The following is a 27876-nucleotide window of genomic DNA, read 5'->3' as shown; positions in this document are numbered from 1 at the left end:
CGCTCCAGCTTGAGGGGAGTGTTAAGATACTTTCTATAAATAGTCTAGATTTGCAGTGATTGTGTGCATAAAGAGAAATATAATTATGTGATATAATTAGGCTATAATTAGGGAATTAATTTATTTTCTTACCTAATATGTATTCTTGGAAGTAGTATATAAACCCAATTGGCTTGAGGGAATCATCAAGCACCTTTCTCTCAAAGTCTCTGCTTCCCTCTCCTCTTTCATCACCGTTTTCGAGCAACAAAGTTTGCAAAGTGCAAAAGTTGATTTTGGTGATTGTCAATTTACAAAAAATCAAAGTAAAAGTTATATTATTTACCTTCAATTTTTTTGTGTTACTTCAACAATTGTGTATGGGCTAAATTCATTGTACACAACCCAAAAAAAAAAATGCATGACATGTGAACTATATTGATCAAACTGAAAGCACAGTAACTGCCTTTCCAGAAACAAACTGTCAGCAAAACTGTCAGCAACACATTACCATTTCCTGCACAGGCTGGCTTTGTTTTATATTGCAAACAACACGCTTAGTTCATCATTTATATGTTCATTAGCCCTTTAAAATTATTTATACTACACTTGTATTTTTTTCTATTAAATATTTATTAAGAAACAAACTGTCAGCAAAACCCTGATTTCAGGGTTTCTCTCAAGAAAGAAAAAGGGAATTGGAGGAACAAAAGCAAGGAATGGTAGAGAATTAGGGAAAGAAAGTAAAGGAAAGAAATAGTGAAAGAAAATGGAGAGAAGTTGTAGAAGAAGAATCATAGTTATTAGTGATTCTAGAATAGCATTTCCTGCACAAGTATGCTCTGTTTTATACTTTCCAGGTACAGTAACTGCCTTTGATTCTTTCTATTAACTACCTTGACCTCTCAAGTTCAACAACACATAACCAACACTCTAGCTGACTTCAGTATTTTTCCCTCCAAAAATACACATCCCCGAGAATCATTCCCCTACAGACTTCTTTTGCCTCATCTTTTTCTTCGTATACGCAACACAAACTTAAGAATATAGCAGGTGGAAATTAATATAATATTATGAAGTTGCAGAAGGAAACAATTAAACTTTTAGGTCATTCCTCTGAGAAAAATCTCATACCTTAAATCGAGCATGCAGTGTGAGCAAAATATCATTCAGTAGTGTTGCTGGCCATGCTGGATCAGAAAGCTCTGATGCAATAATGGATCCTAGTTCATCAAATGATTCATGTGGAACTTGCATCCATATCAATGCTTTAATCACCATTGCTCGAACATAGACACATTCACAGGCAACAGTTGTCCGCACTACCTCCATTAAGGAAGCTAGTAAGCCAGCAATTGTATCCTTACCACCTGTTCCACTAGATACAGAAGCAGTCCTTCGGACACCTAACAGGGGGGAAAAGCAGGGGAAGGGAGGAAAACCAATCAGCTAATTCTTGAATGTATAAACAACTCATACACTAAAAGAAGAAGTTGATAATGGGTAAAACTGGAAATAAACATTATTAGCACCTATTATGTTCTCCAAATTCATCAATCCCAAAAATTAACTAAAAAGACTTGAATATCATGGAAATGCAGGAAAAATGGCATCTAAAATTAACTACCAATAATATATATATATAAAAGGATGAAACCTGACAATGTAAAGAAATACTAAAACCAATGGAAAATAAAATAGACATGGATGAACGTAAATGAGACTCGTACAAATCCATCTAATAATACTACAATAAAATTCAATTTAGTAACTGTATACAACTTCTAATTGAGTTTGCACCTATTAATTAAATTATATTTACATATATGCAGAGATAATTAACATACTAATGGCCCAAACTCAATTTTCAAACTTCAAGAGCACCAAAGAAGAATAATGAGTACAAAAATTTTATCAGAAAAATGAAACAGAATACCCAAATATAAAAACTTTTCCAGTCAATGAAAGAAGGAAAAAATAACTTGCATCAAACAAAGAATAAAGCGAGCTAGTTATTACTACATGGTCAATAAAAACATGTCCACCAACAAGCTACCTGACCTGGAACACCAAATGATTTATTCTCTCTTAAACAGAAATGGGATTAAATAACTTGATTATCCAAATCCCTCTATAATGCGACATTAAATCCCATCTAAGAAGGGGGGGAAGTTACCATTTGCATATGGGTTTTCATTAAAATCTGAATCATCTACTGCCTCAGAATATGCATTCACATTAACTCCTTCATCAATATCTTGCAAGCCTACAGCAAAGGCAGCAGCACGACTTTTTCCCATCTCCTGCACAACTCTTGCTGCCGCATGAAGTACTGGCCTAGAGAAACTACGGAAAGCACTCTCCAACCTGAATCAAGAACAGGAGTTCAAAAACAGAATCAAGTTTAAAGGATGCCTGAAAACAGAAACACTTTTACAACCGACATTATCACATGCCATAGTTCAAGCATATTAAGGATATTAAGAAATCAAGTAAAAAAGACTTGATAACCAAATTAAAGGGCAATGAACAAAGAAATGAAGAAAGATTCCAATCGACCTCCTCATTACAAGTTTAATAAGTGGCTGTGGACGTCTGGTTTTTTGAGTTTTATCTTTAGAAGCTTTTGATGAATCATTTGATTCAGCAGACGATCCCTTTGATGACAGAGATGGTGCTTCTGGCAACTTCAAAATCTCCCTAGTCAAGCGATACCATCCAGCAGCCCGCTCTTCTGTCCTGCAGTATTTAAATACATAAACTAGGACAACTTTTGAAAATCATTCAATCAGACAAACATGGGAAGCAATGGCATTATAATTGCATGTTATGTTAATAATCTTTCATAGATATGATGAAACTGTTAAACAAAAAATATAGAATCTATTTTTTATATGTGCATTTTTATGTGAATGGATGGGACAACCTCATATATGTTATCTAACTAAGGTTTTCCCTTCTCTGTATTTATTTTAATATTTGACAAACTATACATACATCAACCCTCCTCAAAGCCTGCAAGCATGGGGTGTTTCGAGCAGTAGGTCACCCTTTTAATTATTTAATTAATAAAGATATAAAGACACTTCCTAATATTAATAGGCTAATAATGTACATTTAATTTTATGTATCTAAAAAAGCTGAAATTATAAATACCTGAAGCTGTAAACAGGTATTATTATCATTAGTATAGGCCTCTTACTAACAGATATCATCTCTGTTAAATTTGGGTCAAACCTAAGTCACTCTAAAGTTAGCTCAAAGGGTAGGGGTGTCTAAGGCCCTTGTAAGCAGCACATTACCTATTCCAATCCGATATGGGATTCAATACATCCCCTCACACCCAAAACTACACTGGAGCCTGAAATATTTATGAATAAAAGGTTTTAATTTCATGTTAAATTTGGATCAAGCCTAACTCACTCTAAAAACTAGCTTAGTAGGAATGGCTAAGGCCATTATTCCCTTATCCCAAACCGATATGGGATTCAACAATCTCGTTCACCGAATTTCTTCAATTGCAAACCTAGGTATTGCATTCTTCACCTTCCCGTTATTATAGTTGCCTTCCTAATTTCCTTACCACTTTATTTTGGATTAATCCATTTATTCTAGTTATATTTTAGTTAGTCTTTTCAACTAATGTGTCTGTCAAAGGACCTTTAGTCAATCCTATTTTAACATGGAATATACAAGTAATTGTAATTGTAATAATGTGGACACAGTTAACATGTCTATAAAGGCCTTCAATATATCCTACATTAATTTAGAGTAAACTATTAAATCTAATTATATTTTAATTTAAGAGTTTTTTATTGATTTTTCTGTCATTATTTTTCATTATTATATTTAGCTCTTTTAATTAGTTTTTAAAATTATATTTAATATTATAAATAACAAATTGTAGTCTTGAGACCAATGCTATCAGTTACACTTTTTTTTATTTATTAGAATTCCCTCCATCAATATTTTATGGTTCATAAAGGACTGATCCCTTTGAGGTTTGTGGCTGCTCCTCCTAAACAATGCTTTCCCCATTGTTCGCACATGAGTTCTCCACTTGAGAATGCAGTGAATCTTATCACTGCATCCAACACTTGTAAATTATTGATTACACTTTTTTGCATATGTAGCTGAATTGAAAATGCGGTTTAATAATATAAAACTGAGAAGTGTAATTAAAGAATTATACACCAACATATGGCACTGAAGTAATTGTGCCATTTCGACCAAAAAAAAAAAAGACAGGTAATTGTGCCATCTATAAACTATGAATTATGTTAATCCATAGTAGTATCATTTAGAGCAACAAAATTCTATGGTCCAAGCATTGTTTCTACAATATTGATAAGCGAAAATGTTACTGAGCTTAGTGTTGGAGCAACTTCATATTGATAGCAATTTCCTTGGATAGAAGAATAATTTTTGGAAAAAATCCAAATAAGCCCCTCAACTTTTCATCAAAGTCCGATCTTTTTTGCCAAATAAACCTAGAAATTTGCATTTAAGTTCAAATTATTCCAAACATAGTGAAATACTAATTCCTATATTATTTAATGATTTAATCAAAGCAAGAATTAGGAAAATATTAATTTTATACTTTAAATATTAAAAAATTTATTATTTTTAATTAAGATGATGATGACAGCACCTTCCAATTTAACCCACAATAAACTTTAAAACCCAAAATCAAATGGCATCATCTTCAAATTCCGATTCACCACTCCCTCCGTGACTTGCCTCCTCCTCCTCCTCCTCTTCCTCTGCCTTCAACCCATTGACAATGCAACCTCACCTGCCTCCCCCAACTAGTGCGACCTCATCTTCAGATTTGCCTCTCATCAGCAGCACATTAATTGATTGTTGCATAAAGATTTCCAGTATTTGATGGGCTCGCTTGAGTTACTCTCCAAAGTCAAGGGAGCAAAAGGGGAGGGTCTGGGCAACTGTTAGCACAGGCAGCGATGATTCGGTTAACAGACCAAGTTTAGGGTTAGATATTATGGGTTTTTACTTTGTTGTAATTTAGGTGCTTGAGAGATTCAAGAGGTTAGGTTTGTCGTAATCTGAGTAAGAAGGAATTTGCGAGATTGGGTTTGTTGTAAAATATGCTTTTTTGTTCTTAATTTATGGGCTTTTGCTGTAATGTGGTTGGTAGTTGTTAATTTTTATCGCAATTTCCGTTCAAACATTTCCTCTGTGCAATATAGTAAAAAACATACCATGATTGGAACTTTCTAGAGAAAATTATGGCCAAAATATAGGCATACAAGCCTATTATCTAAGATTTAGCAAAATACAATCACTCCTATATTTCAACTGGCCCAATGGCAAAGTCTAATATTGCATCTCTAAAGTTTAATGATGGTTTAAAAAAAAAAAAGTAGATCATTATTCAAAATCAATATGATCTATCGGAAGTAAAATAAAGGGGGGAAAAGGAAATAAAGTCAAAAGAAAAAAGAATAGCTAATTCATATAGAGCCATCGAATCGCCTCAATCAGCAACTAAACCTATATGAATTATATGGACAGACAGCAAACGGCAGGAATAATTTCATCAATTGAAGTAATTTAAAATTTTATATCAACATACCTGCAAACCTATACGATACTTCTTCATTGGAAGTATATATGTAAATTTCTTAGTTAATCGGAAAATACATGATTAAATTTCTTATTTACATTTCATTTCTTGTGGATCTGTAATTTTTTCTCTTAACATGGTTTTTTTAAGCGAAAAATTAAGCAAGGTGGACTGATTATGTGATTTCCTATAATAAATTTTGACAATTCATAACAAGCATGAGGTGCATGAGTAGTTGAGTACATAATTTGTTTATAATTTAAGATTTTTTAAAAAATAATATTCTAATTTGATTCTCACTTCATTTGTATGAATATATGTAAATTGGAACTAATATATATCATCATGGTTGCATGTATGTTATATTTAATATTAGCATTTACGGTAATTATATGTGAGTGTGTGGAAGTTAAAGAAAAATACAAGCTCGTGTGTCCCATATGATGGAAAATCTAGTAAAAGGGAAAAAGTTCTAATCACGAGAACATAAAATACATACATTTACATACCTCTCATTGTTATCACATTTGCCCAATACACATAAGATAGCCTCAAAACAGACCCTTTCACTAGGATCTAGCAAGAGTTGATAAAGCACTGCGTTGAACTGAGATTTAATGTCGGGCCTCTCTGTGGACAAGAGTGTCAAGAAATTAAATGCCTCAATAAGTTCAGAAACTTGAATACATTTGAAAATCAGAAAACATAAAATCTATCATACCATCTAGTGCACGAGCTCTAGATATGGTATGGCATAGCCTGGCAAGTGAAACTCTAGCAAGCACGTCATGCAAATGAAGAACATCCTGCAAAGCCCCTGATTCATATAAAATCTCACAAGTTAAGAACAACATCCAGGAAATCCAACAACTTGAGAAACAAAAAACAAATTGGCAAGTGCCAGTTAATTTGAAAGTTGAAAGTATCCTAGAAACACAAAGATAAGCACACCGTAGCATGTTGACCTAAAAAGAACAAAAGCAAACATATTCTATTACCTAAGACTCAAATGACTTCAATGCTATAAGCGACAGGTATACAACGACAGACATTTGTGCCACCAATATGCTCTACAACTTGGTGGCAATAAGGCACCAAAGGATGTTCACAACGAAGGTCCACAAAGAGGGAAGTTTGAGAAGAAGATGTAGACATGTAGCTAAGAATGAGGAGTATGGTTCTTGTTCCCGATTCAGTAGAATTTTCTGGTTGCATAGTAAAAAGCAGGATTGGATATAAACTACAGAATCAATAGCACGTGGAAAGAGTGATTTCCTCTTGGATTTTAATGGGATCCCTCAACTTCATATGTATGCAAGTGTTTGATTTTTCAATTCTCCTATGCTGTAACCAAAATATTTAAATAAGATAATCACATGCAAATACACTCTATTAACTAAGGTTTTAAATCCACAAAAGAAAAGAAATGAGGAAAAAGATCTACAAGTTTGACTGTAAGATCACAAATTAGTTAAAAAAAGATCTAAAGAAATGTAGAAAGCAGTATTTTGTTAAGAGGAGCATCAGAGAATGTCAATATCAAGCGGCACAGGTTTGTGTATCATCTTATGGTAGGACAAAAATGCACATGCCACATTTCCTAAAGAAAGCATGGTTGAGATTCAAGCCCACTAAAAAGTTTAAACAAAGGCACCTAAGCAAACTCCATTCTAAGCCCACCAAGACAAATTAATCCGAAATCTAGGCATCTAGGTTTTTAAATCTGAAACATCCACAGTCCATGAGGCATTCTTGCGTAGCCCTTCTCAATAATCATACCAAGCGCATGACATTACAAATTGAAGTACAACTATATATATATAATTACCAGAATATGGTTTTTCTTGAAATAAATTAGTCCTATTACACCTAAATCTAAACTTTTCAACTCTGGCAATTTAAACCAAATTACCAAATTGGTTGTAGTTTTATCCAACTAAACAAATTGGTCAAAATTGAAATTAAAAAAATAATATTGTTTTCTTTTTTTTCTTCTCTCTCATCACACTCTCTCTAAGAACAGGCCCTACTCCCTTGTGTGTGTGTATCTCTCATCTTCTTGAATGCTCCAACACTCCAACTGCAAGGCTCCTAGGCTCCTCCTTTCTTCTGTTCATTGTCCATTGATCCTCAAAATGAAACAACACAAGGGCAGAAAGAGAGAGGGAGGGATATTAGAGCCTAGTTTCTCCAGCTCATTCACAGCAACATCAGTAATTACAGGTAAAGCAGACAGCTAGGAGGTTTTTGTAACTCCAAGGGTCGATTGATGTTGGTGGTAGTAATTGCTGATTGCTGAAGCTGGAGATCAATGAGGGTTGTCACAGCTTGTCACAAGGAAGCATGGCTGATGCCAACATACTCATAATGACTAGGCAAGTCTGGTAACAGTGATTGGGACAATCAGTGATAGTTGCACTATGATGAGGAAATAGCAGTTTGAGTGACAAAGGGAAGAGGAAGGGACAGGAGGTGGGTGAAGGCAAAGAGGGAGGGAGGGAGGGAGGGAGAGAGAGAGAGAGAGAGAGAGAGAGAGAGAGAATACAAGAAAAGATATATGATATATATTTATGCATGTAAAAAGTTGGATTAGATCGCAATTTGCACAAATTTTTTTTTTTTTGCTATAATTATGACAATACATCATTATTACCTAAAAAATAGAAGTTATAAATAAAACTAAATAATAGGAACTATTTTAATGCATCTAAAGAATGAAATCTAGAAACCTTAATATATTTAAGAAAATAATATAAGACAAAAATTAGGAAGCATACCTCCAGGAAGTACAAGTTTTCCTGCAAGAAGATATAATGGTAGCACATCAGGTGTAATAAACAACAAAAGCATAGTATAAAGATCACAGAATAAAAAGAAATACAGTTCCCAATAGAAATATTGTGATAATAATGCAAAATTCCAAAAAAGAATCACCTAATGACATTGCAACTGCATAAGGATCCTTTGTTGCCAATTCGGAGATGATTTCTAAAGCATGCCTCACAGCAACAGGATCCGAAAATGAAACCCTGCAGTCAAACACCAAGTCAAGTCTAAGATGTCTAAACTATATTAAGTACAGGAGGAATAAAAAAAGTATTAATAACCTAAACATAAACCTCCCCCAGTCCCAAAAAAGGGGAAAAAGAATAAATCAATGTATAATACACACTTTTCATACTTGATATTTCAAAATTAAATATTTTGGTCCCTAAGATTATTAACAGCATGACACTTGAGCCTTTGAAGCATAAAGCAATATATTTTTTTATAACAAAGTCCTTCATATTTAAAATTTGATTATAGTCCTAAAAATTAAAAGTTTTATTGCATAACAATATCTGAAATGTTGCACTAAAAAGACAATTTTTGTCACTAAATATATTACATTATCACCTGATAGAATAACTTACCCCTGCACAGCACGATGCAAGAAGGCTGGATTTCCAGGATCCAAAGGAAGTCTTCGTAGTGCACTTAAAGCAGCATACTGTAAATTACTCCGGATGATAGACTGACATGGCATGCATCAACCATTGAACACATCATAATAAGAAAATAAATCAACTAAAGCTTTGTTTAGTAAGCACAATATGCCTCATCGATCATTCGACCATATAAGAGTATAATCAGCCAGTTCTTAATCAGTTAATTGTGTGAAACAGACAAAATACATCTACAAAATTAAATAATTGTTATCAGAGCGGCCCAAGTGTGCCCAAGGTGCAGGGCAAGACAAGTGAAGGACACATTGTCTCTGAACCATTTAGGGGGATGATCTCACTCATACTCACCTAGGTCAGCCCAAAGGGCAGCAGCTATGGCATGCAGAGAGCAGCCCCAAAAAGGAGGAGGAGGAAGATAGAAGAAGGAATGTGTCACAAATCACAGTGAGAATTGAGTAGATGAGAAGCAGCAGAGAATTAGATGAGGGAAGAATAGAAAGAATAGAGATGAGAAGAGAAGAAAACAGAAAAGATGAGAGAGAATAGAATTGAGGAGGGAGGAATCTTGTATTCTTATTTATCATAGCTGATAAAAGTGTCCAGCTGGTATTTATACAGAAATCAGTTAGGCTGCTAACTAACTTTTCTCCACCAAACAGCACTACCCATGCCTTCTCTCAACAGAATTTCCCTCCAATCTACTCGTTCAATTATTCCTTTTCTTATTTCTTCTAGAATATGTGACAGAATGCTTTGACCTGGGGCCTTCTTGCTGCAGTGCTGCTTAGCTTCTCAATCTTCAACCCAGGTTTTTCTTTTTTAAAAAATATTTTCTTACTTCTTCATGCTTTCCTCTTCACCTTCTTTCTGCTCTTCACTTGCCCACCCTCTTGGGTCATCTTTTGAATTCATGCCGGATGCAGGCGTGCTGCCCATTTTTCTTCCTTTTGTTGTCAACATGCTGCCCTTCTTCTTTTGGTTAGCCGAAAATAAAGCTTCTGAGGTTCTTTCTGCATGCTGTTTTAAATTGTTTTTCTCTTTTTTTAATTTTAAAAATTCAGCACAAATTATTATTTATTAGTGACTAATTAATTCATTTATTTATTTATGTATTTAAGGTATATGCTATGAAAATTGTTAATTTCTTTCAATTTGATAAAAACAAATTTAATTTATTTAATTTTTTCTAAAGATTGAACATTAATTTATTTATTTTTTCTAAAATTAACATGAAATAAGTGTATGATTGTCTTTTTAACTACTTCCTCACTTGTCTTTTTAACTACTTTCTCACTATCATATTGCTCAATAAAGATAAATCAATTAAATGTATATGATTTGCGATAAAATTTTATTATGCTAGTAAAATTCTATAACCATGAAAGCTGATAAGTTTAAATAATTATCTTATGCTATTTGTATATTCTGATATATTATTCATATTTATATAAATTTTTATGAATTTTTTTTTTGGGTATCTTGCCTCACTCAGGCAAACTTGTATGTTGTGCCTAGGCTCTAGGACCCCTTGGCACTTCAGTGCACCTTTTGCCTTTTGATAACCATGCATCAAATCCAATCAATATAATTGATTTAAGGCAGAGAATGAAGAGCAAGGAGCAAACAACAATGACAAGAAGCACACCCAATTTTTTACATAACGAGTAGGCAAACACAAGAAGCCATTCCTAAGACTATGAAGATAGAATCACCAGTACCACATCACTGCAAAGTGAATAGTCTGGCAACATTTATCATTTGAAGGACAATTTTACTCAAAGGTGGTCAATACCATTGCTAGAAGATTCAAATTAATGACAGCTTGCACAAGACATACTGTACAAGCACAACATACTCGTAGCCATTGTTCTGTATGAAGAGACTATTAAACAAGAGAACAAGTACCACTAACTATAAGATACGCAAAGCAAAAACATGATAGCAAATTTAGTTTATAGACTATCATGATTGTATGCTGATATCTTACCTCCTTATCACCACCTTTAGTCCCAAAAACACCTTTCTTTCGTTTTTGAGGAGCATCAGCAACCTGGGAAAAAAAATTAAGACATTATCTGACAATTAAGAAATAGCACAAAGTTACAATTTAGGAATTTTTAAACATAAACCAACCAAATATCATGAATAAGAAAACAATAATAAGCTAGAGTTAATCATGAAAAGGAACAAAAAATTCATGGTCTGAGATAGACGTTGCAATAACTCATGAAAAATAGATACTTGCGATGCAGTCATAACACAGTTTGCATGAGGAACTAAAAATTACAGGCTTTCCAACCTCAACAAAAAAAGATAGTATATTCACAATATCTCAACTTCAAGACACCAGAATTAGGTTAAATTTCAATTTTATAGTGAGTGCAGGTGAGGCCAGTTTATGAATTTAGACATTAATTTGGATGCGTCCAATGTTCTAAAAGGGGACAAAAGGCTCCAAGCAATGCAGTCCCACTCCCATCCCGTCTCGCCTGGATGGGGCTGCCTCTCTGAAATAATGTGTGCTTGTGTCTGTGCGTGCGTGTACATATAACAACAAACACTAACCTGTCCTCTCCATTCCAAGCCACCAGCTGATGGAAGAGAATCTAAGAGGTATTTATCATTCTTCCTCTCTCTCTCTCTCTCCTCCTCCTCTTCTTTCTCTCTATCTTCTCACTGCCTGGAGCAGCAAATTACAGATTCAAACCTTTTCCTTCTAATTCTCTTGTTATCATCTCTCCTTCTCTTCTCTTGTCCTCCTCTTTTTCTCTTCTCTATCAATTTCAGCAGGCAACAGCTTATTCAACCACATCAACTATGATATTAGGCTATGGCACCTCACTTCAAGAAGACTCTCATCTCGCCTCAACACTCGCCAAGGCCATAGAGTCCTTGTCGCTTTAGTATTGCACTCCCCTTAATAAAACTGAGCCCATCTAAATAAAAGGATCTAATCCTTGAAAAGTGCAAAGGAATTAACAGCAGAAAGTGATGCATCCTCTTTATGAATGACACAAAAATCTCTTTAAAGAACTTGTCACAAGGTCTCCTTAACGTCTTAAAAGAATAAGATCTCATGCAAGAATTTGAAGGAATTACAAACCTAAAAACCATAACGTTACATGAGAACAAATTGTTTTGGTCAGGCAAAATTCTAAAATTATTAACCTAGAAACATGGCATTTTAAGTAATTATAAAGTAATTTAGGCTCATAAAATACTAAGGGTCTAATTGGCATTGTTGTTACTATTCCACTTGATAAACTAAATCTTTATAATAATTTGGTGCAACTCAAGTCATTTTGGTTCTAAATTTTCCAACCATGTAAATGTCGCATATTATAGAAAGAAGAAGAAAGGAATTGTTAAGAGATAAATGGGAGGGACAAGTAATTGTTAGTTAGCAAAGTATGATTTGGAGGGAAGTTCTGTACAGGTCAACCTAGTAGTTAGAGTTTGTTACAGGCAGCTGACAAGTACTCAGCAACTATTCATGAAGAATCAATAACAAAATCACCATATTCTCTCTATATATTCTTTTCTCTTCTCATCTAATCTGATTCTTTCTCTCATCTCATTCTAATCTTCTACTTTTAATCTCAAATTCTTCTCTTTCTTATCTCTAAATTCTGTTCTCAGACTCTGTTCTTGACAAAATGGTACCAGAGCTTGTCTCCAAGTGGGTAGGGCTGCAAATTAGTTCTTCTGACTTGCATCCATATCCAGACTCAGCATTTCTTTCTGTTGTTCTCTCTTTCTCACTTCTTTCCCTCAAATTCTTCTTCCTTTTTTTCCCAAGATTTCTTTCCCTTCTCTCTATTTTTTCTTCTTTTCCAGAGATTTATTTCCTTCTTTTCCCTTTATTTTCTTCTTTTCTTCTCGATAAGCCCTCTTTCTTCTTCTTCCTCTTTCTTCCTTGAATTTTTGAATCAACTTCTTTCTTTTTAATTGATTTCTAGTTCTTTCTTTTATTTTCTCCTTTAATTTTTCACCTCCCGCAATTCAAGAAACCTGTTTCTTAAATGCATTGAATCCAATCTAGGGTTTTGCTGAAGTTGATTTTTTTTTTCTGCAATTTCCTCTCAACCTTTCTTTTTCTTATTCTTTTCTCAGCTAGGGTTCCCTAACATGGTGCTGAATTCCTTCCCTTGAGTCTTGTTTCTTCCTTAATTTCTCTTGGAAACAAAATATAATAGATTTTCAGATCATGGAAACATAAACTTGGGAACTAATCTGCTGGATTTGGAACAATGGATTTGTGAAATTGTTGCGAGAGCATTTAAAAGATACAAGGAAAGGTGGCACAAAATATGGGAGAAATGGGGGATATCTTGTGAAGAGAAAATGGATAAATTGAAAGAATCAAACCCAAGGAAAATGGAAACTGTGACAAGAGATGCTATTTCATCCCCAAAAATAGAGGAGCAAGAGTCTATTTAGGATGTCGACATGGCAAAAGATGTTAATATTGTTGATGATAGGAAGAGGAAGAGGTTGTTAGTAGTGGTGATGGAGAGAATGCGTCTTGGGAGAAGCAATTTATGTTAGTCCAGGTTCCTGTAAGTACTATTTTGCCCTCAAGGAGATTAAAGCCAAATGGATTCTCCATGGAGAAGTTTGGCGAGTATGCAGAAGATGTAAATGATAATCTTGCTTCTTCTGTAAACATTTTTGTTTCTATTAATGTCCCCAAATATATCATATTGAAGGTCAATGAGAATGAGAAGCCGACCTTCAATGAAGCTAGAGACAATTTCGAAGGTAACACGCATAAGCTCCATTTCAAGCATTTTGGTAAGAGGCAATTTTATCAAGATTAGAGTCTTCAAACATGTCTGGAGCTGAAATTCAGAAAGAGGAAGTTCAGTTTATGCGATTTTATCATTCTTGTGAAGGATGAATGGGAGAAAACAAGAAGGCAAAGGAAAAAAAAAAAAAAAAAGAACTGTGATGTGGAGAATTAATACTGATAATAGAATAAAAATAATTTTGTTTGGAGCATGTGATCATATATTACTCGAGGAAGACTTAGAACAATCAACATGTTCTTCAAGGACTTGTCAAATGGTGCAATTTACGAGAGGAAGATGCTAGTTGGGAAGATCATTCTTTTGCAGTGGCTCAATCATGAATTTCCATCTTCTTGGGGACAAGAAGATTCTCTTGGAGAGGGTATTGTCACATATTATAGAAAGAAGAAGAAAGGAATTGTTACATGGGAGGGAAAAGCAGTTATTAGTTAGCATGATTTGGAGGGAAGTTATGTACAGGTCAGCTTAGTAGTTAGAGTTTGTTAGAGGCAGTTATACTACTCTGATGTATAAATAACAGCTGACAAGTACTCAGCAACTATTCATGAAGAATCAATAACAAAATCATCCTATTCTCTCTATATATTCTTTTCTCTTCTCATCTAATCTGATTCTTTCTCTCATCTTATTCTAATCTTCTACTTCTCATCTCAAATTCTTCTCTTTCTCATCTCTAAATTTTGTTCTCATACTCTGCTCTTGAGAGTAAACTGAACAAATCAAATGCTTACCCCTGCCTGCCAGCCAAAAGTTTGTCTTAGCTATTTAGAGAAAAGGATATCCAATAGTAGTGCAATTTATCATGGACAGGTTTTTAGTCATTGCAAGAGATTAATTATTCATATCGAAACTAAAACTAGAAGCCCTTTTAAACCACCTAAAGCCAAAAATCCAAATCATTGAGTTCCTTCCTACAAATGATTGTTTTATCTTGTTTATGACCATTCGAAGTTCAACAAAAGAACTTTTTTCATGCACGCATATGAGGATAGCATAGAGAATAAATAAGCAGTTCATTCCCTCAAAAGCATCTTGTAGCAACCATCATCGACATAGTTCCTCTAATTGAAAACACCAATGTCAAGAGCAACTTAAGCTTGCCTTACATTATTTAACTATATAAGGGGGGGAAAAAAAAAAGAAAAAAAACAAGAGGAAAAAAAGCACAATCTTTCTTCTGGGATGCAGCATTCTTAAATTAAAGTGCCAAGGGAAGATAATGAAGGACAAACCTTGTCAAGAATACCAAATACAATCTCATACAATCGGGATAAGATATCAGTGTTACTTGCAGAAGCATAAGTGAGAGCCTTCAAAGCTTGCAATCTCCGAGAATGAACTTCAAGATACAAAATAGATATATGTCAAAAGTTAACCCAATAGAATATCACCAAAAAAAGAAGGAGTCTTCTCATTCTTAAAAGCCAACCAGGTAATTTGCAAGAAACAATTTATATTGGCGATTCCAATCCTTCTTTCTCATAAGAATGTTTCCTCTTGCAAACAAAAGCATCAAATCCAGAAACCTTAAAGCAGTCTTATTTCCATCATGCATCACGTGTTTGTCTATTTCTTATTGTACATCACATGAAAATAGCAGATTGCTTAATAAGAGATCCAATACATACCATTAGATTACAAAGGCATTAATATTTTCCATCTACCTTCCTTAGCTAATACTACTTATGATGCTACCACAAGAAAAGAATAATAAAACCCAAAAAATAGGAACAGTTCAAATGCATTTCATAATCATAACTCATAAAGTGCTAAAATAAAGTCAGTACAGAACATGAAACAAAATAAAGAGCCATAACATAATGAAATTAAATGTCTGTTACCTTTAACCCCATTACTTAACAGTTTCTTAAATTACAATATCTGTTTCCTAAGCATTAAATTCAGCAAACAATATATACTATTATTTTGTGATTGAGAGGAGATGATGCAGCAGCAATGTTCAAAATTTTCCAGTACAAATGGCAAACTCTCTTGCCTAATCCATTTAAATTGTATTTACTTTTTTGAAAACCCATAGTTAAACAGATCTTCACAAAATCTAAAGTAACTAATGGCTTTTTCTCCCAGTCAGTTTTTTGCAATCCCCAAGTATATGCTTCATGTATAGTACTATAATGTTGCACTTGTTCTGTTAAGTCAGAAACATAATTTTAGTAAAAGAATGTGCATCAAGGAAATTTACTATCCACAAAAGAGAATATATAATGACCAGATCCACAACAACAGCTGGGTAAAATTTGCAGCAGCCTGCTTTCATCGCACCAGATTTCTGACAGCAACTACAACCACTACTGCGATTTAAAATTGTAGCAGAAAAAACCTAAACCATACAAGTTAATCAAACTTTAAAAAGCTACAAAAACTTAAGGTTCCCTGAAGTCCGTATTTATCACAGTAAATTATAGTTGATAAGTTCTATCTGAAATTTTAAATACAATGAAAAGCTTGGCCCATAAGCCAAACTCAGAAAAACATCCAAAGGCTTTTTTTTCTTTATGAATTATGGCATTAAAGAACCATGTTGACAACGGAAAATGTTAGACAATAGACATTTAATTATTGTCGTAAGACAGTTAGCAGAATCGATTATTCTACTCTAGTTTTCAATTTATTTAAAATAGGGAACGAACAGAAATTTAGTTACACAACCAGATTTATTACCAAGACTATCTAGACAGTAAAATAGCAGAAAGAATGCTGTAGGAAACAGATAATTCAGATGCTAGCAGGGAAGTTAAGGCACTGTGAACAGTAGCCATGAACAGTAAGAGGAGTTTAAACTTTAAACATAGCTTCCCTTAAATTTCTAATATTTTCTCTATCAAATCTTGCAATATTAAGAGTTCAAATAAAATTTAGCCATACTTCTTAGTTTAATCGAACTTGTGGTTTCAGGAATTTTCAGAAAGAGGGAAGGGAACCATTTATTTCAAGTTTCGATTACAGAAACAGAAAAACACAAAGGTCTAATAATTAATAACAAGGAGATTTGCAAATAAACCAAAATGTAAATGCATTTAATCACAATACCACTTAACATCCAAAAGAAAACAACCAATTTATCAGGTGACTTGTTGGTGCTAAAGTACCAACAAGCATAACACACATATAATTTAAATGATTACCCTTGTATTTATATCAAAAGGGATTACACCACATATCTCATAAAAGCAGTCAAAATATCAGAAGAAAAGACTAAATCCTTACATTCAATGTCAGCATTGGAAGCCTCTGCTGAAAGTTGTTCTACTATTCTTGGTACAACATCAGCTCTGGTAACACCTCCAACAGCATCAATATCAGCCAAAGCATCCCAATTAGGAGTTGGGATGCCACCACCTGAACCTAAACCTTGTGCACCAGTATCGGATAAAATTCGAGCCAGGTAATAATAGACATAGCGAAGGATAGTCCTATCTTCACATTGTTGATTCAACTGTAAAATTAAAGAGAAACATGTGTTAACTAGCATTGCTTCACACCAACATAAATATTGGAGGTGTAAATGAGTCAAGTTATTCGTGAGTTATTCAAGGTTCGACTCGATAAAAGCTCCACTTGGCTTGACTCATCTTTTAAACGAGCCAAGCTCGGGCTCAACTTCTAGGCTCGTTTAGTAAACGAGTAGAGTTTGAACTCCGCAGTATTCGGCTCGTTAAAACTAGTGAACTCGACTCGTTTTCAAGTTCATGAACAGGCTCGCAAACTGACTCATTGAGCAGTCTTGTGAATAAGCTCATTAAGTAGGTGGAACTCAATGTCATAGGAGAATTGAGCTAAAACTTGAGTCTGCATAAACTTTCATGCGTCAAGCCTGAAGCTTTCAAAACTCAACTCTGCTCAATTTTATTACACTCCTAGAGAAAAAATTCGGCTCAATAAAATTAAAGAATTCATTTTTTACAGGTTTTATGAACTAGCTTGTATATATATTTATTTAACTAAAATTATTTAGTTTTAAACATATTAATTTTAAGCTAAAATTTATTATAGTGTAAATAAATATAACTGTTCATGAACTATTCAAGATTAAACTCAATAAAAGCTCATCTCGTTTTAGCTCATTTGTTAAACGAACCAAGTCTAAGCTTATTAATATTCATCTTGAGTTCGAAATGAGTTGAGCTCGAGCTCAAAAAATTTTTGACACACTAAACTTGAGCTCTCCAAAACTCAACTCGGCTCGGTTTGCTTATACCCCTAATAAATGTTACTTTAAACGTGCTTCAAAGTTCAAACATTAACATCAAATGAAATTCTTCAACAAATAACTAGTGCACAAAGTGTAGTGGGGGGAGCAATGAGCATAGGACGGTTATAACCAAAAAAATGAATTGAACTGAACCGATGTAATTCGGCTTTACGGTTCAATATTTGGTTGGTTCCAACTATGAACTTTAGAAAAATTGATTTTTCATTCAAGTTCAGTTATTTCAATAAAAACTGAAATAACCAAACTAGATACATATACACACATAAGTTGCATCGTTTGTTGTGTTGCCCTTCATATATTTTGCTTCTTTCTCTTCCTCTCTGTCTCTCACCATCACCTCACTAATCACACCTTCATCTTCCTCAAACCCTCATCCAAAAATCGACTCTCACCACAGCCATAAATACTCTCACCCACAAATCCTCCAGGTTGTGCGGCGTCATCTTTCACTCTCTTCTCACTCATGAAGCCTTGCATTTTCCAGTCTCACCTTGTAGTCAGCTTCACATATCCCAATCCCAATTGACACCTGGCCTCACATCCTTGTCACTAATTGTACCTTGATTCCTCAACAGCGTCACACCTTCTCCTCCTCATTGTTGCTTGTCTAGGTTCAAGTTGAGATAAGACATATCTGCCTCAGCATGTTGTTACACTTATACTGATTTTATACATGGTTGTTGTACGTGTATGCTGATTGCTTGAGTTTTGAGATTTCTCATCAATTACATATATGTGGGTTATATACTGATTTGAGATTTCTAGTCAATTTTCACCCCCTGCTTGCTCATTAATTCTCTCAAGTTTAATTGCTTGTCAATTTTAAGATTTTGCTGATTTTGAGATTATATTGATACAGTGTTGATTTGTATATTATGTTGGATGATGATTGCTTTCATTGATCTGAATAGTTGATTTGAAGGGTGGATTGACATTGCTCTCTGTTTGTGAAAGTGTAGCATATTTGAGAGTAGCAAACCGATGAACAGAACTAAATTGATTTTTTCTATTTTGTTTGATTTGATTTTCTTTGTACCTCGGTCTGGACGTGGTTATTTATTAAAGGCTCAAAGCACAATAACAAAAAAAAAATTCTCAAACTAAACATGTTAACAACATATAAAATTTTGTTTTTTCTAACAAGCACTTTTTGGCCCTCAAACCTCAAAGCCAAAACTGGAGAAAAGTCGAGATCAAAGAAGAATAGACTTTAGGGTTTAAGTGTTTTCAAGTTATGTCTCCATGCATTAGATCGGTTAGAGCTGAACTCACTTTCCTTAGTTTTAGGAGTTATGGTATTTTAGCAATTAATTCTAGTGGAATGAGTTAGGTTTCTATTTTTAGGGCTTACTTTAAATCATGTGTTCTTGGCGCCTTATTTTAGTCCTCAACAAACTCAAACAAATTAATACTTTCAATTTTCTATAGAAGTCCCACATCGTTAGAGGATACAGTCTATATTTAAAAACATCCAATTCCTAAAGGGTTTACGGTTATTTTGAGTCCATAGACTTGTAACACTCCTCTTATGAATTATTCAGTTAATGAAAAGAGAATTTTACACCAAATGTGCTTCTTTGAAATATATCATGAAATAAACCCAAAGTATAACACCTAAAAAATGTTGGGCATGATGCCTATGGAATTACAGTGTGAGGTCTACAACCTTATCATCCTTTGTGTAGTTGGAAGTAGCTTTTGATGTAATTCATTTCCGAAACTCCTCCAATCATGCCCCCCAAAACCTTCTCTTAAAACCTAACAATTTACCTCAAAGAACTCTACATCCTCTCAAATTACTGTTGACACTCTTGACAATACCAAGGTTACACCACAAACATCCCAACTATTGTCTTTTGTCATTTTAATTAGGTCCGTAATCATTTCCTTGTTGCTAAGAATAGCTCACATAAAGCCCTACTTTCTCTACAATTCAGATCAACCAAGCACATGCCATAAAATCCAATTTGGACAATGTACTGCATCAAGAACCTAGCAGAAACATAGTACTCTACTAGAATGATTAAGAAACTGCCAGAGGATAAAACAGAAGTAGAACGTACCATGAGAAGAGACGGTGCCAAAGAAGGGTCAACTGAGTTGTAGACAGCCAGTTTGGGAAACACATGATGCACTAATTGCTTTTGGGAACTTTTCTATTCATAAATCAAACAACGACAGATAAGAAATAGTCTGAAGAATATCCATCAAAGAAATGTGAAGACAGAAAGTAGAAAGCAGGTAAAATGTACCTGATCAGCTGTAGCAGCTAGTTCATGGATACTCCTTGCAAGTTGTGAATAAGAAACTGGCTGCAAAGGTGAACTAAATGCAGTTGAGGCAAGCCCAATATGGATCAACAAAAAATTTCCCAGGAAAAAGGTAAAATTGCAACAATATACTAAATGATGGAAATCAGTGGCAATGTTTACTATTATCCAAAGAAATCATCGCGTAGGAGGATACAATGATCATTTCAAATTCATATTCACGCGCAAAAACACATATATGTAAAAAGAGAAACAACAGTTGAAGAAAAAGAAAGTGTAGGCGTTGTTAGTTTGGCACAGGTTCAAGAACCTTTTTCTTTTGTTTCTGAGGCATGATATTAGTTTTCATAGGATTCAAAGCAGCTTTAGCAGCAGAAATAGTGTCGCTTTGGATCTGCATAAGCGTAGCTCTCTTCGACTTCTTCTCTCCCAATATCGTCTTCCCTGACGATGAAGATGATGAAGTTGTTGTTACTGATCCCGTCGTCGGCTGCTGCGAAGCCGAATTCGCCGATGCAGATGCCGAAGAAGGAGGCAGCCCCGTCGATCCAGATGTCGACGCCGATGGGTCCGCCGTAATCAGATCCATCAACGTGGTCCCCGACGAATCCTAAGAGAAAAAAGTAGAATTACAAATGAGATTAAAGAGTGATTTTCCGAGAAAATGTTAAAGAATTTTTCCGGCAAAGAGAAAGAGACGACTAATTACCGCCATGGTCCGTTAATTTGCGAGCGTTTGGTTAGGCGCAGAAAAATAGGAAAATGTGGAGGTATAAAGATCTGGGTCTTGTTAGAAGATCCGGGTTTTGACTGAGCCTCAGCTTCAGACTGCAATTGACATACAGATTTTACCCTCCACAAATAGTTAATACAACGCTGGGAAGCATTTCCCCTTTGTTTGGACTTTGGATCCTTTAACTTTCATGAGTAATTAAATTATGAGAAATTAAAAATGAAAAATCAGGATGTTTCAAAAAAATTGAAAAATCAGGAGGAATGTTGTTTTTTCTAAGACTGCCTCAACTTGGAAAAATAAAAATCATTCATAGCTCATAAAACTTTTTGAATGTCCTAAATAAATTTTGCACATTTTTTTTACAATAACATGTATTTCCGTTTCAATTTTGTTTGCACGGTTCAGCCAACTAAGAGGGTTAAAATACTTTTATCAACTATTAAATATTCTAAGATGGTAGTTAATAAAAATAATAATAAATTGTATTTGTTAATATGTATAATAAAAAGTAAGGTGGATGAAAATTATAGAACGAACAGAGTAAAATAAATATCTCATAATGTATATCACCAGACATATACTAATTTAAATGGCATTGATAAATGATTAAGAAAAAAATAAAATAACTAACAGAATAAAATTATCCTAAACTCTCATTCTTTTCACTTTAAATCACTAATTATCCAAATCAATAACTCATATATTCACGGTATAAGAGGGATTGTCCATAAATTTTTTTTTTGACATATTGAGAGTGTTATAAGAAGTACCATACAATCATTGGTGATTGAAGTTTTATGGAATCACTAAGTACATACAAGTGGTTAAATATATCTTTGAACCTATTGACAGAGTTCAGAAGAGTAATCAAATAAGTTTTCATTACATGTTTTATACATCAACTTTCTTGTATTGCACCTTGAGGAATATTCTATAACCATTGCTAAAAGATTACGAAGATGGCTTTTGAAATTTGGTGTTTTTTTTTGGGAAATTTATAATTTAGTTCCTGAGTATTGCCATTATTAACAAGTTAGTTCCTGTATTTTTAGAAACCTATTAAAACGTCCTTATGTTTTCTTTCCGTCAACGAAATAGTCGTTCCGTCCTCTTTTCCATTAAAATTAGATAAAGGAGGAGAGATAAAATTTTTAAAATCCAATTTTACCCTCAAATAAAACCCTTTATTTAGTCCTTGAATATTGTTATTATTAACAAGTTAGTCCTTATATTTTCAAAAATCTATTAAAATGTTTTTATCTTTTTTCATATCTATTAAAACGTCCTTATCGTTTCTTTCCGTCAATGAAATAGTCCCTCCTCATCGTTTCTTTCCGTCAACGAAATCGTCCTTCCCTATATTTTTAGAAATCTATTAAAACATCCTTATCATTTTTTTTGTCAACAAAATAGTCCATATCTTTTCTCACATCTATTAAAACGTCCTTATCGTTTCTTTTAGTCAACAAAATAGTCCCTATCTTTTCTTTCCTCCTCTTCCTCCTCCTCCTCCTCCTTCGAAGAAGAAGAAGAAGAAGAAGAAGAATAGAAAGAAGAAAAAAAAAGAAGAAAAAGAAGAAGAAGAAGAAGGAGAAGAAAAAGAAGAAAAAGAAGAAAAAGAAGAAGAAGAAAAAGGAGAAGAAGGAGAAGCAGAAGAAGCAGAAGAAGCAGAAGAAGAAGAGAAAGAATAAAAAGAAGAAAAAAAAAGAAGAAAAAGAAGAAGAAGAAGAAGAAGAAGAAGAAGAAGAAGAAGGAGGAGAAGAAGAAGAAGAAGCAAAAGAAGGAGGAAGAATTGATGAAGAAGAAAATGAAGGAGGAGGAAAAGAATGGGGGGTAATTTAGTCTTTTACTATATTTTTAAAAGCAAAATTATATGGAATGACTATTTCGTTGACGGAGAGAAAAGATAAGAATGTTTTAATAGGTTTTTAAAAATACAGGGACTGACTTGTTAATAATGGCAATACTCAAGAACTAAATTGTAAATTTTCCTTTTTTATATATATAACCACATGTATTTCTAAGACCCATTAGACTGAAACTAAATATTTTTCTCATCATGTTAACCCATTTAAAGGGTAAAGTGCTCCCAACGAGTATTTGCTTCATTGATGAGGATCAAACTCTTGACATGCTATTTTTAATTATTAATAGAGTTAATAATATTTTGATTTGTTTAATATGGTACCACGATGGTAATTTGGTAAATGACCCTTAATAAGGTTTCTAGTAGTGTGGTGCCAATGGTTGATACTAAAAGATTTTATATTATTGAACTTAAGAATATAAAAAAGACATAAGTTATGCATCTATGGGTCATGAAAGAGAAGATTTCAAGAAGGTTTGGTATGATCAAATTGTTTGTTGAAAAGGGAAACATATATTTTTATGTATCTATTAGTTATGGTATTTTAATTTTAAAAAAAAGGGGAAGCACCTCAAATTAAAAGGCTTGAGATATTAGATGAGGAAAATATTAATGAAGAAGTATTAAAATCAAGCAAGGAAGGTTAAGATGGTTATTATTCAAGTAGTGATGAATCATATGATGAATTGAAAAGGATGAGGGAGATGATGAACAGGAAGAAGTTAATGTTAATGAGTAATTAAAAATAATTAGTGAGAATATATATAAAAAAAAAAAAAAGAAGGAAAGAGTGTACATGAAAGATGATTTTTCTGACATTTCTTTTGGTGAGACAAATAATGATGTTATATTTGAGAACATAATTGATAAAGAGGATAGAGATTAATATAAGAAGGCCGGAGATAATGAAGAATATCGAAAGGTTAGATCCAAATAATAAAGTTGTGAGTGAGAGAGAGTTAGAGAATGAGTTTTTTTTTTAGGAAAAAATGTTAAAAATACTCAGGTATACTATGCTCATATTTTTAAAATTCTAATTAAGAGTTATAACTAACATTTAAGAATGCGACTCAGTTTAGGGATGTAGTAAGTGGGAGGTTACTAGAGATATGCAATTATAATTAGGGAGATTTACAATTTAGTCCTTGAATATTGTCATTATTAACAAGTCAGTCCATGTATTTTTAGAAACCTATTAAAATGTCCTTATATTTTCTTTCTGTCAACAAAATAGTCCTTCCATCTATTTTTGCCGTTAAAAATATAGTAAAAGACAAAATTACCCCCTTCTTTTTCTCATCCTCCTCCTTCCTTTTCTTCTTCATCAATTCTTCCTCTTTCTTCTTCTGCTTCTGTTTCTTCTTCTTATGCTTATGCTTCTTCTCCTTCTTCTTTTTCTTCTTCTTCTTCTTTTTCTTCTTCTTCTTCTTCTTCTTCTTCTTCTTCTTGTCCTTCATCATCATCATCATCTTCTTCTTCCTCTTTTTCTTCTTCTTCTTCTTCTCCTTCATCATCATCATCATCTTCTTCTTCCTTTTCGAGGAGGAGGAGGAGGAGGAGGGACTATTTCATTGACGGAAAGAAACGATAAGGACGTTTTAATATATGTGAGAAAAGATAGGGACTATTTCGTTGACAAAAAAAAACGATAAGGGCGTTTTAATAGATTTCTAAAAATATAGGGAGGGACGATTTCATTGACAGAAAGAAACGATGAGGAGAGACTATTTCGTTGACGGAAAGAAACAATAATGACGTTTTAATAGATATGAGAAAAGATAGAGACTATTTCATTGACGGAAAGAAACGATAATGACGTTTTAATAGATATGAAAAAAGATAAAAACGTTTTAATAGATTTTTGAAAATATAGGGACTGACTTGTTAATAATAGCAATATCCAATGACTAAATAAGGGGTTTATTTGAGGGTAAAATTGGATTTTAAATTTTTTCTCTCTCCTCCTTTATCTAATTTTAACGGAAAAGAGGACGGAATAACTATTTCATTGACGAAAATAAAACATAAGAATGTTTTAATATGTTTCTAAAAATACAGGTACTGACTTGTTAATAATGACAATACCTAGGGACTAAATTATAAATCTCCCTTATAATTAAGGCCAAATGAGCTAACAAGAGTTAGTGTGAAGTAAAGATAAGATTATCTATAATTACTATTTATAAGTATTAATAAGAAAAGTTAAAAGTTTATTGTAAAGACATATAACCTCAGCCACAAGTGTTATAGAACCAATAAGAAAAAGTTGGTTAATTTAAAATATATTATAGGGTTTTTTAGAATAAAATTATTTCTAACTCAGAAATTATGATTTACAAAATCCAAAAATCCATATAATGAAAATTAAAGAGGTATGTTAGGAGGACTATTTATAGGAGGGCCAAGTTGAAGATCATTTGGTTATAGGAGATTTTATAATAAAATATACTATACTGTAGAATTATGTTGATAAAATTGGAATGAGACTACCTTAAAGCCACATTTTATGTGAGAAATAAGCTAGAAGATGAGAGATTATAGTTTCTTTTTTTCTATGTCTTTCCATGTATTTAAATGAGAGATGCTAGAAAGATGCATAAGAATTATTGAATTAAGATGAACCTTCTTTGAGTGAGAAATAAGCTAGCAAATGAGAGGTTGCAGTTTCTTTATCTCTATGTCTTTCCATATACTTAGATGAGAGATGCTAGAAAGATGCATAAGGATTATTGAATTAAGATGAACCTTCTTTGAAGATGGTGTGTGAGGAACAATTTTTTTATGGTCATTTTTATGGTAGTAATTAGATGTTTTTATTAACTTGCAATTACTAAGATTATAGATAAAGTTATTTAAAAATAGTTTATAATGTAATTGAAAAAAAATCTTAATGCTAAAAGTGGAGAAGGATGGACTTTTATCACAAAGAAAGGTTATTTAAAACTGGTTTATAATGCAATTGAAAAAAAGTCTTAGTATTAAAAGTAGAGAAGAATGGATTTTTATTATAAAGATATAAAAGGTATTAATTTATAACTTTTCATACTTTATTTATATTTTAATATTATATTACTATTTATAATTTTCATGTTATTTGATAAAAGATGTTGAACATAGAATTTGTGCTATATACAATCGGTCAAATTAAGCAAAAAAAAAAAAAAAAAAAAAAAAAAAAACAGAATGGGGCAGATAGAACGAAGCAAAACTAATTTGATGAAAAAGTTAAAGAAACTCAATAAGCTTGTATTGTTGAGGATTTTTAAGTCTACAATTATGACACATTTTCTTAAGCATTTTTAATTTGAAAGCATGCTCAAATTGATATTGACATAATACCCACTAAGGTACAAATCCAAGCCTGAAAGCCCAAAATAAAGAAGCCCAAAGCCTGAATGACTAATGGGCTATTCTAAGTCCCACTTCAAACAGAATCCTAAATAAGAGTCAAATAAAGAATCCTTATTCCACCAAGACTCAATAATAGACTCCAAATACTATCAGGATAAAATTTTCGACAAGTTATATATATGGGCAATATTCAGGTATGTAAAAATCATCTCATTATTTATCCTTTCACTAAATACACCTTTGGATCCCTGTACTGACTTAAGCATCGAAGGTTTTGCCTACCAAACCACTTAGTGCTTTTATTATTTTGCAGATCCGAATTCAAAGAAGGAGTTAGTGTAGCATCATTGCGCTGTTTGTGGGAAATGAAAATTTTCTCATAGTATTACAAACCTTGTGATTATTTGCTTTAGTTCTTTTTGTCGATGGTTCCTAATCCTATCACTTCTAATCATAGTAGGGAGGTCATGTGCCACTAAAGTAGGCAATAATGGAAAACTCACAAGCATGGAAGATCTTTTTCGAGGATGAGTAATTGACCTAGGATCAACTTTTAAAGAAATTGAGAATATTGATGGAACTCTTGAAGAAACTAGAAGGGGATGCTATAGGGATGACACCTAGGAAAGGACGACAGAAAGCCGAGAGATTGAAGGAAAAAAAAATAACTAGAAACCATAAAGGTGCACAGTGAGATGCGAGGTTAATGGATGCTGTGAGGAGAATCCAAAAGGAGTAGTTAGATGATGACTTTAGAATTAGAGATGTTTCCCCCCTGTCTCATAAGATATTAGCTGAGACTTTTTCGGACAAATTCAAGCTACCTTCCTTAGACAAGTATAGTGGGAAGACTGACCCGCGTAGCTACTTGAATAACTTTTGCATAACTATGCTCCTCAACAACATGATCTTGTGCCGGATGTTTCCTTCCACCCTTACTGGTTTAGCACAAAAGTGATATCAACACCTTCCAGCTAACTTCATTCATGACTTTAAAGAATTAACTTATGCCTTCAAAGTAGCGGTTCATCACATGTATCCATCCTAAGAAGCTTTCTTCTGACCTTCAGAGTGAGGCAAAGGGAGACTAAATCACTCAGAAGCTATGTGGGCAGGTTTAATGTGGAGGCAATTCAGGTGAACAACCTAAATCATGAAACAGCCTATAAAGCAATCAAAAAGTGATGCTGAAACATAAGGTTTATGGAGTCATTAACAAAAAATTCGGCCAAAGACTATTACCAATTGATGGAGAGAGCCCAAAAATATATCTGTCTAAATGATGAAAAACAAGCCTAAAAAGCTGAGAGAAGGGATGAGAAGAGACCTTTAGATAGAATGGGGATACCAAGCAATACGGGAAGGGAGAGATTTCGGAACCACACCCCAATGATCGAAAGCAGATCCTATGTCCTCATGTAGATTCAAAAGAATAATGAGTATATCAAGTACCTCAGAGAATGAAATCGAACACCATAAAAGAAAGAGAAAAAGACAAATTTTGTCGTTTCCATGATGAGTATGGCCACATTATAGATGAATGCTAGAACCAAAAAGATGAAATCAAGAAATTGATTAAGAAATGGGTTTTGAGC

At 33.4% G+C, this 27876-nt stretch overlaps 1 protein-coding gene across 1 annotated transcript in view; it reads right to left on the bottom strand.

Moving 5' to 3' along the window:
* The window catches only part of LOC110608952, a 37393-nt gene extending 16172 nt beyond the window's left edge, over window positions 1-21221 (bottom strand). Inside the window, exons 1-15 of the mRNA XM_043952406.1 lie at window positions 21037-21221; window positions 20638-20937; window positions 20310-20369; window positions 20121-20213; window positions 17052-17280; window positions 15056-15162; window positions 11000-11062; window positions 8980-9080; window positions 8501-8595; window positions 8344-8364; window positions 6288-6383; window positions 6076-6196; window positions 2539-2718; window positions 2156-2346; window positions 1114-1385 (exon numbers count right to left, since the gene is read on the bottom strand). Coding sequence (XP_043808341.1) covers window positions 1114-1385; window positions 2156-2346; window positions 2539-2718; window positions 6076-6196; window positions 6288-6383; window positions 8344-8364; window positions 8501-8595; window positions 8980-9080; window positions 11000-11062; window positions 15056-15162; window positions 17052-17280; window positions 20121-20213; window positions 20310-20369; window positions 20638-20937; window positions 21037-21042 — 1935 coding nt within the window. The 5' untranslated portion in view covers window positions 21043-21221. The remainder of the gene's footprint in view (window positions 1-1113; window positions 1386-2155; window positions 2347-2538; window positions 2719-6075; window positions 6197-6287; window positions 6384-8343; window positions 8365-8500; window positions 8596-8979; window positions 9081-10999; window positions 11063-15055; window positions 15163-17051; window positions 17281-20120; window positions 20214-20309; window positions 20370-20637; window positions 20938-21036) is intronic.
* Window positions 21222-27876: the final 6655 nt, after the last annotated feature.

The sequence above is a fragment of the Manihot esculenta genome, chromosome 2 (genome assembly GCF_001659605.2).
Source record: "Manihot esculenta cultivar AM560-2 chromosome 2, M.esculenta_v8, whole genome shotgun sequence".
Taxonomy (NCBI): domain Eukaryota; kingdom Viridiplantae; phylum Streptophyta; class Magnoliopsida; order Malpighiales; family Euphorbiaceae; genus Manihot; species Manihot esculenta.
Note: the sequence above shows the minus strand (reverse complement) of the source record. Positions and strands in the feature narration are given on the sequence as shown.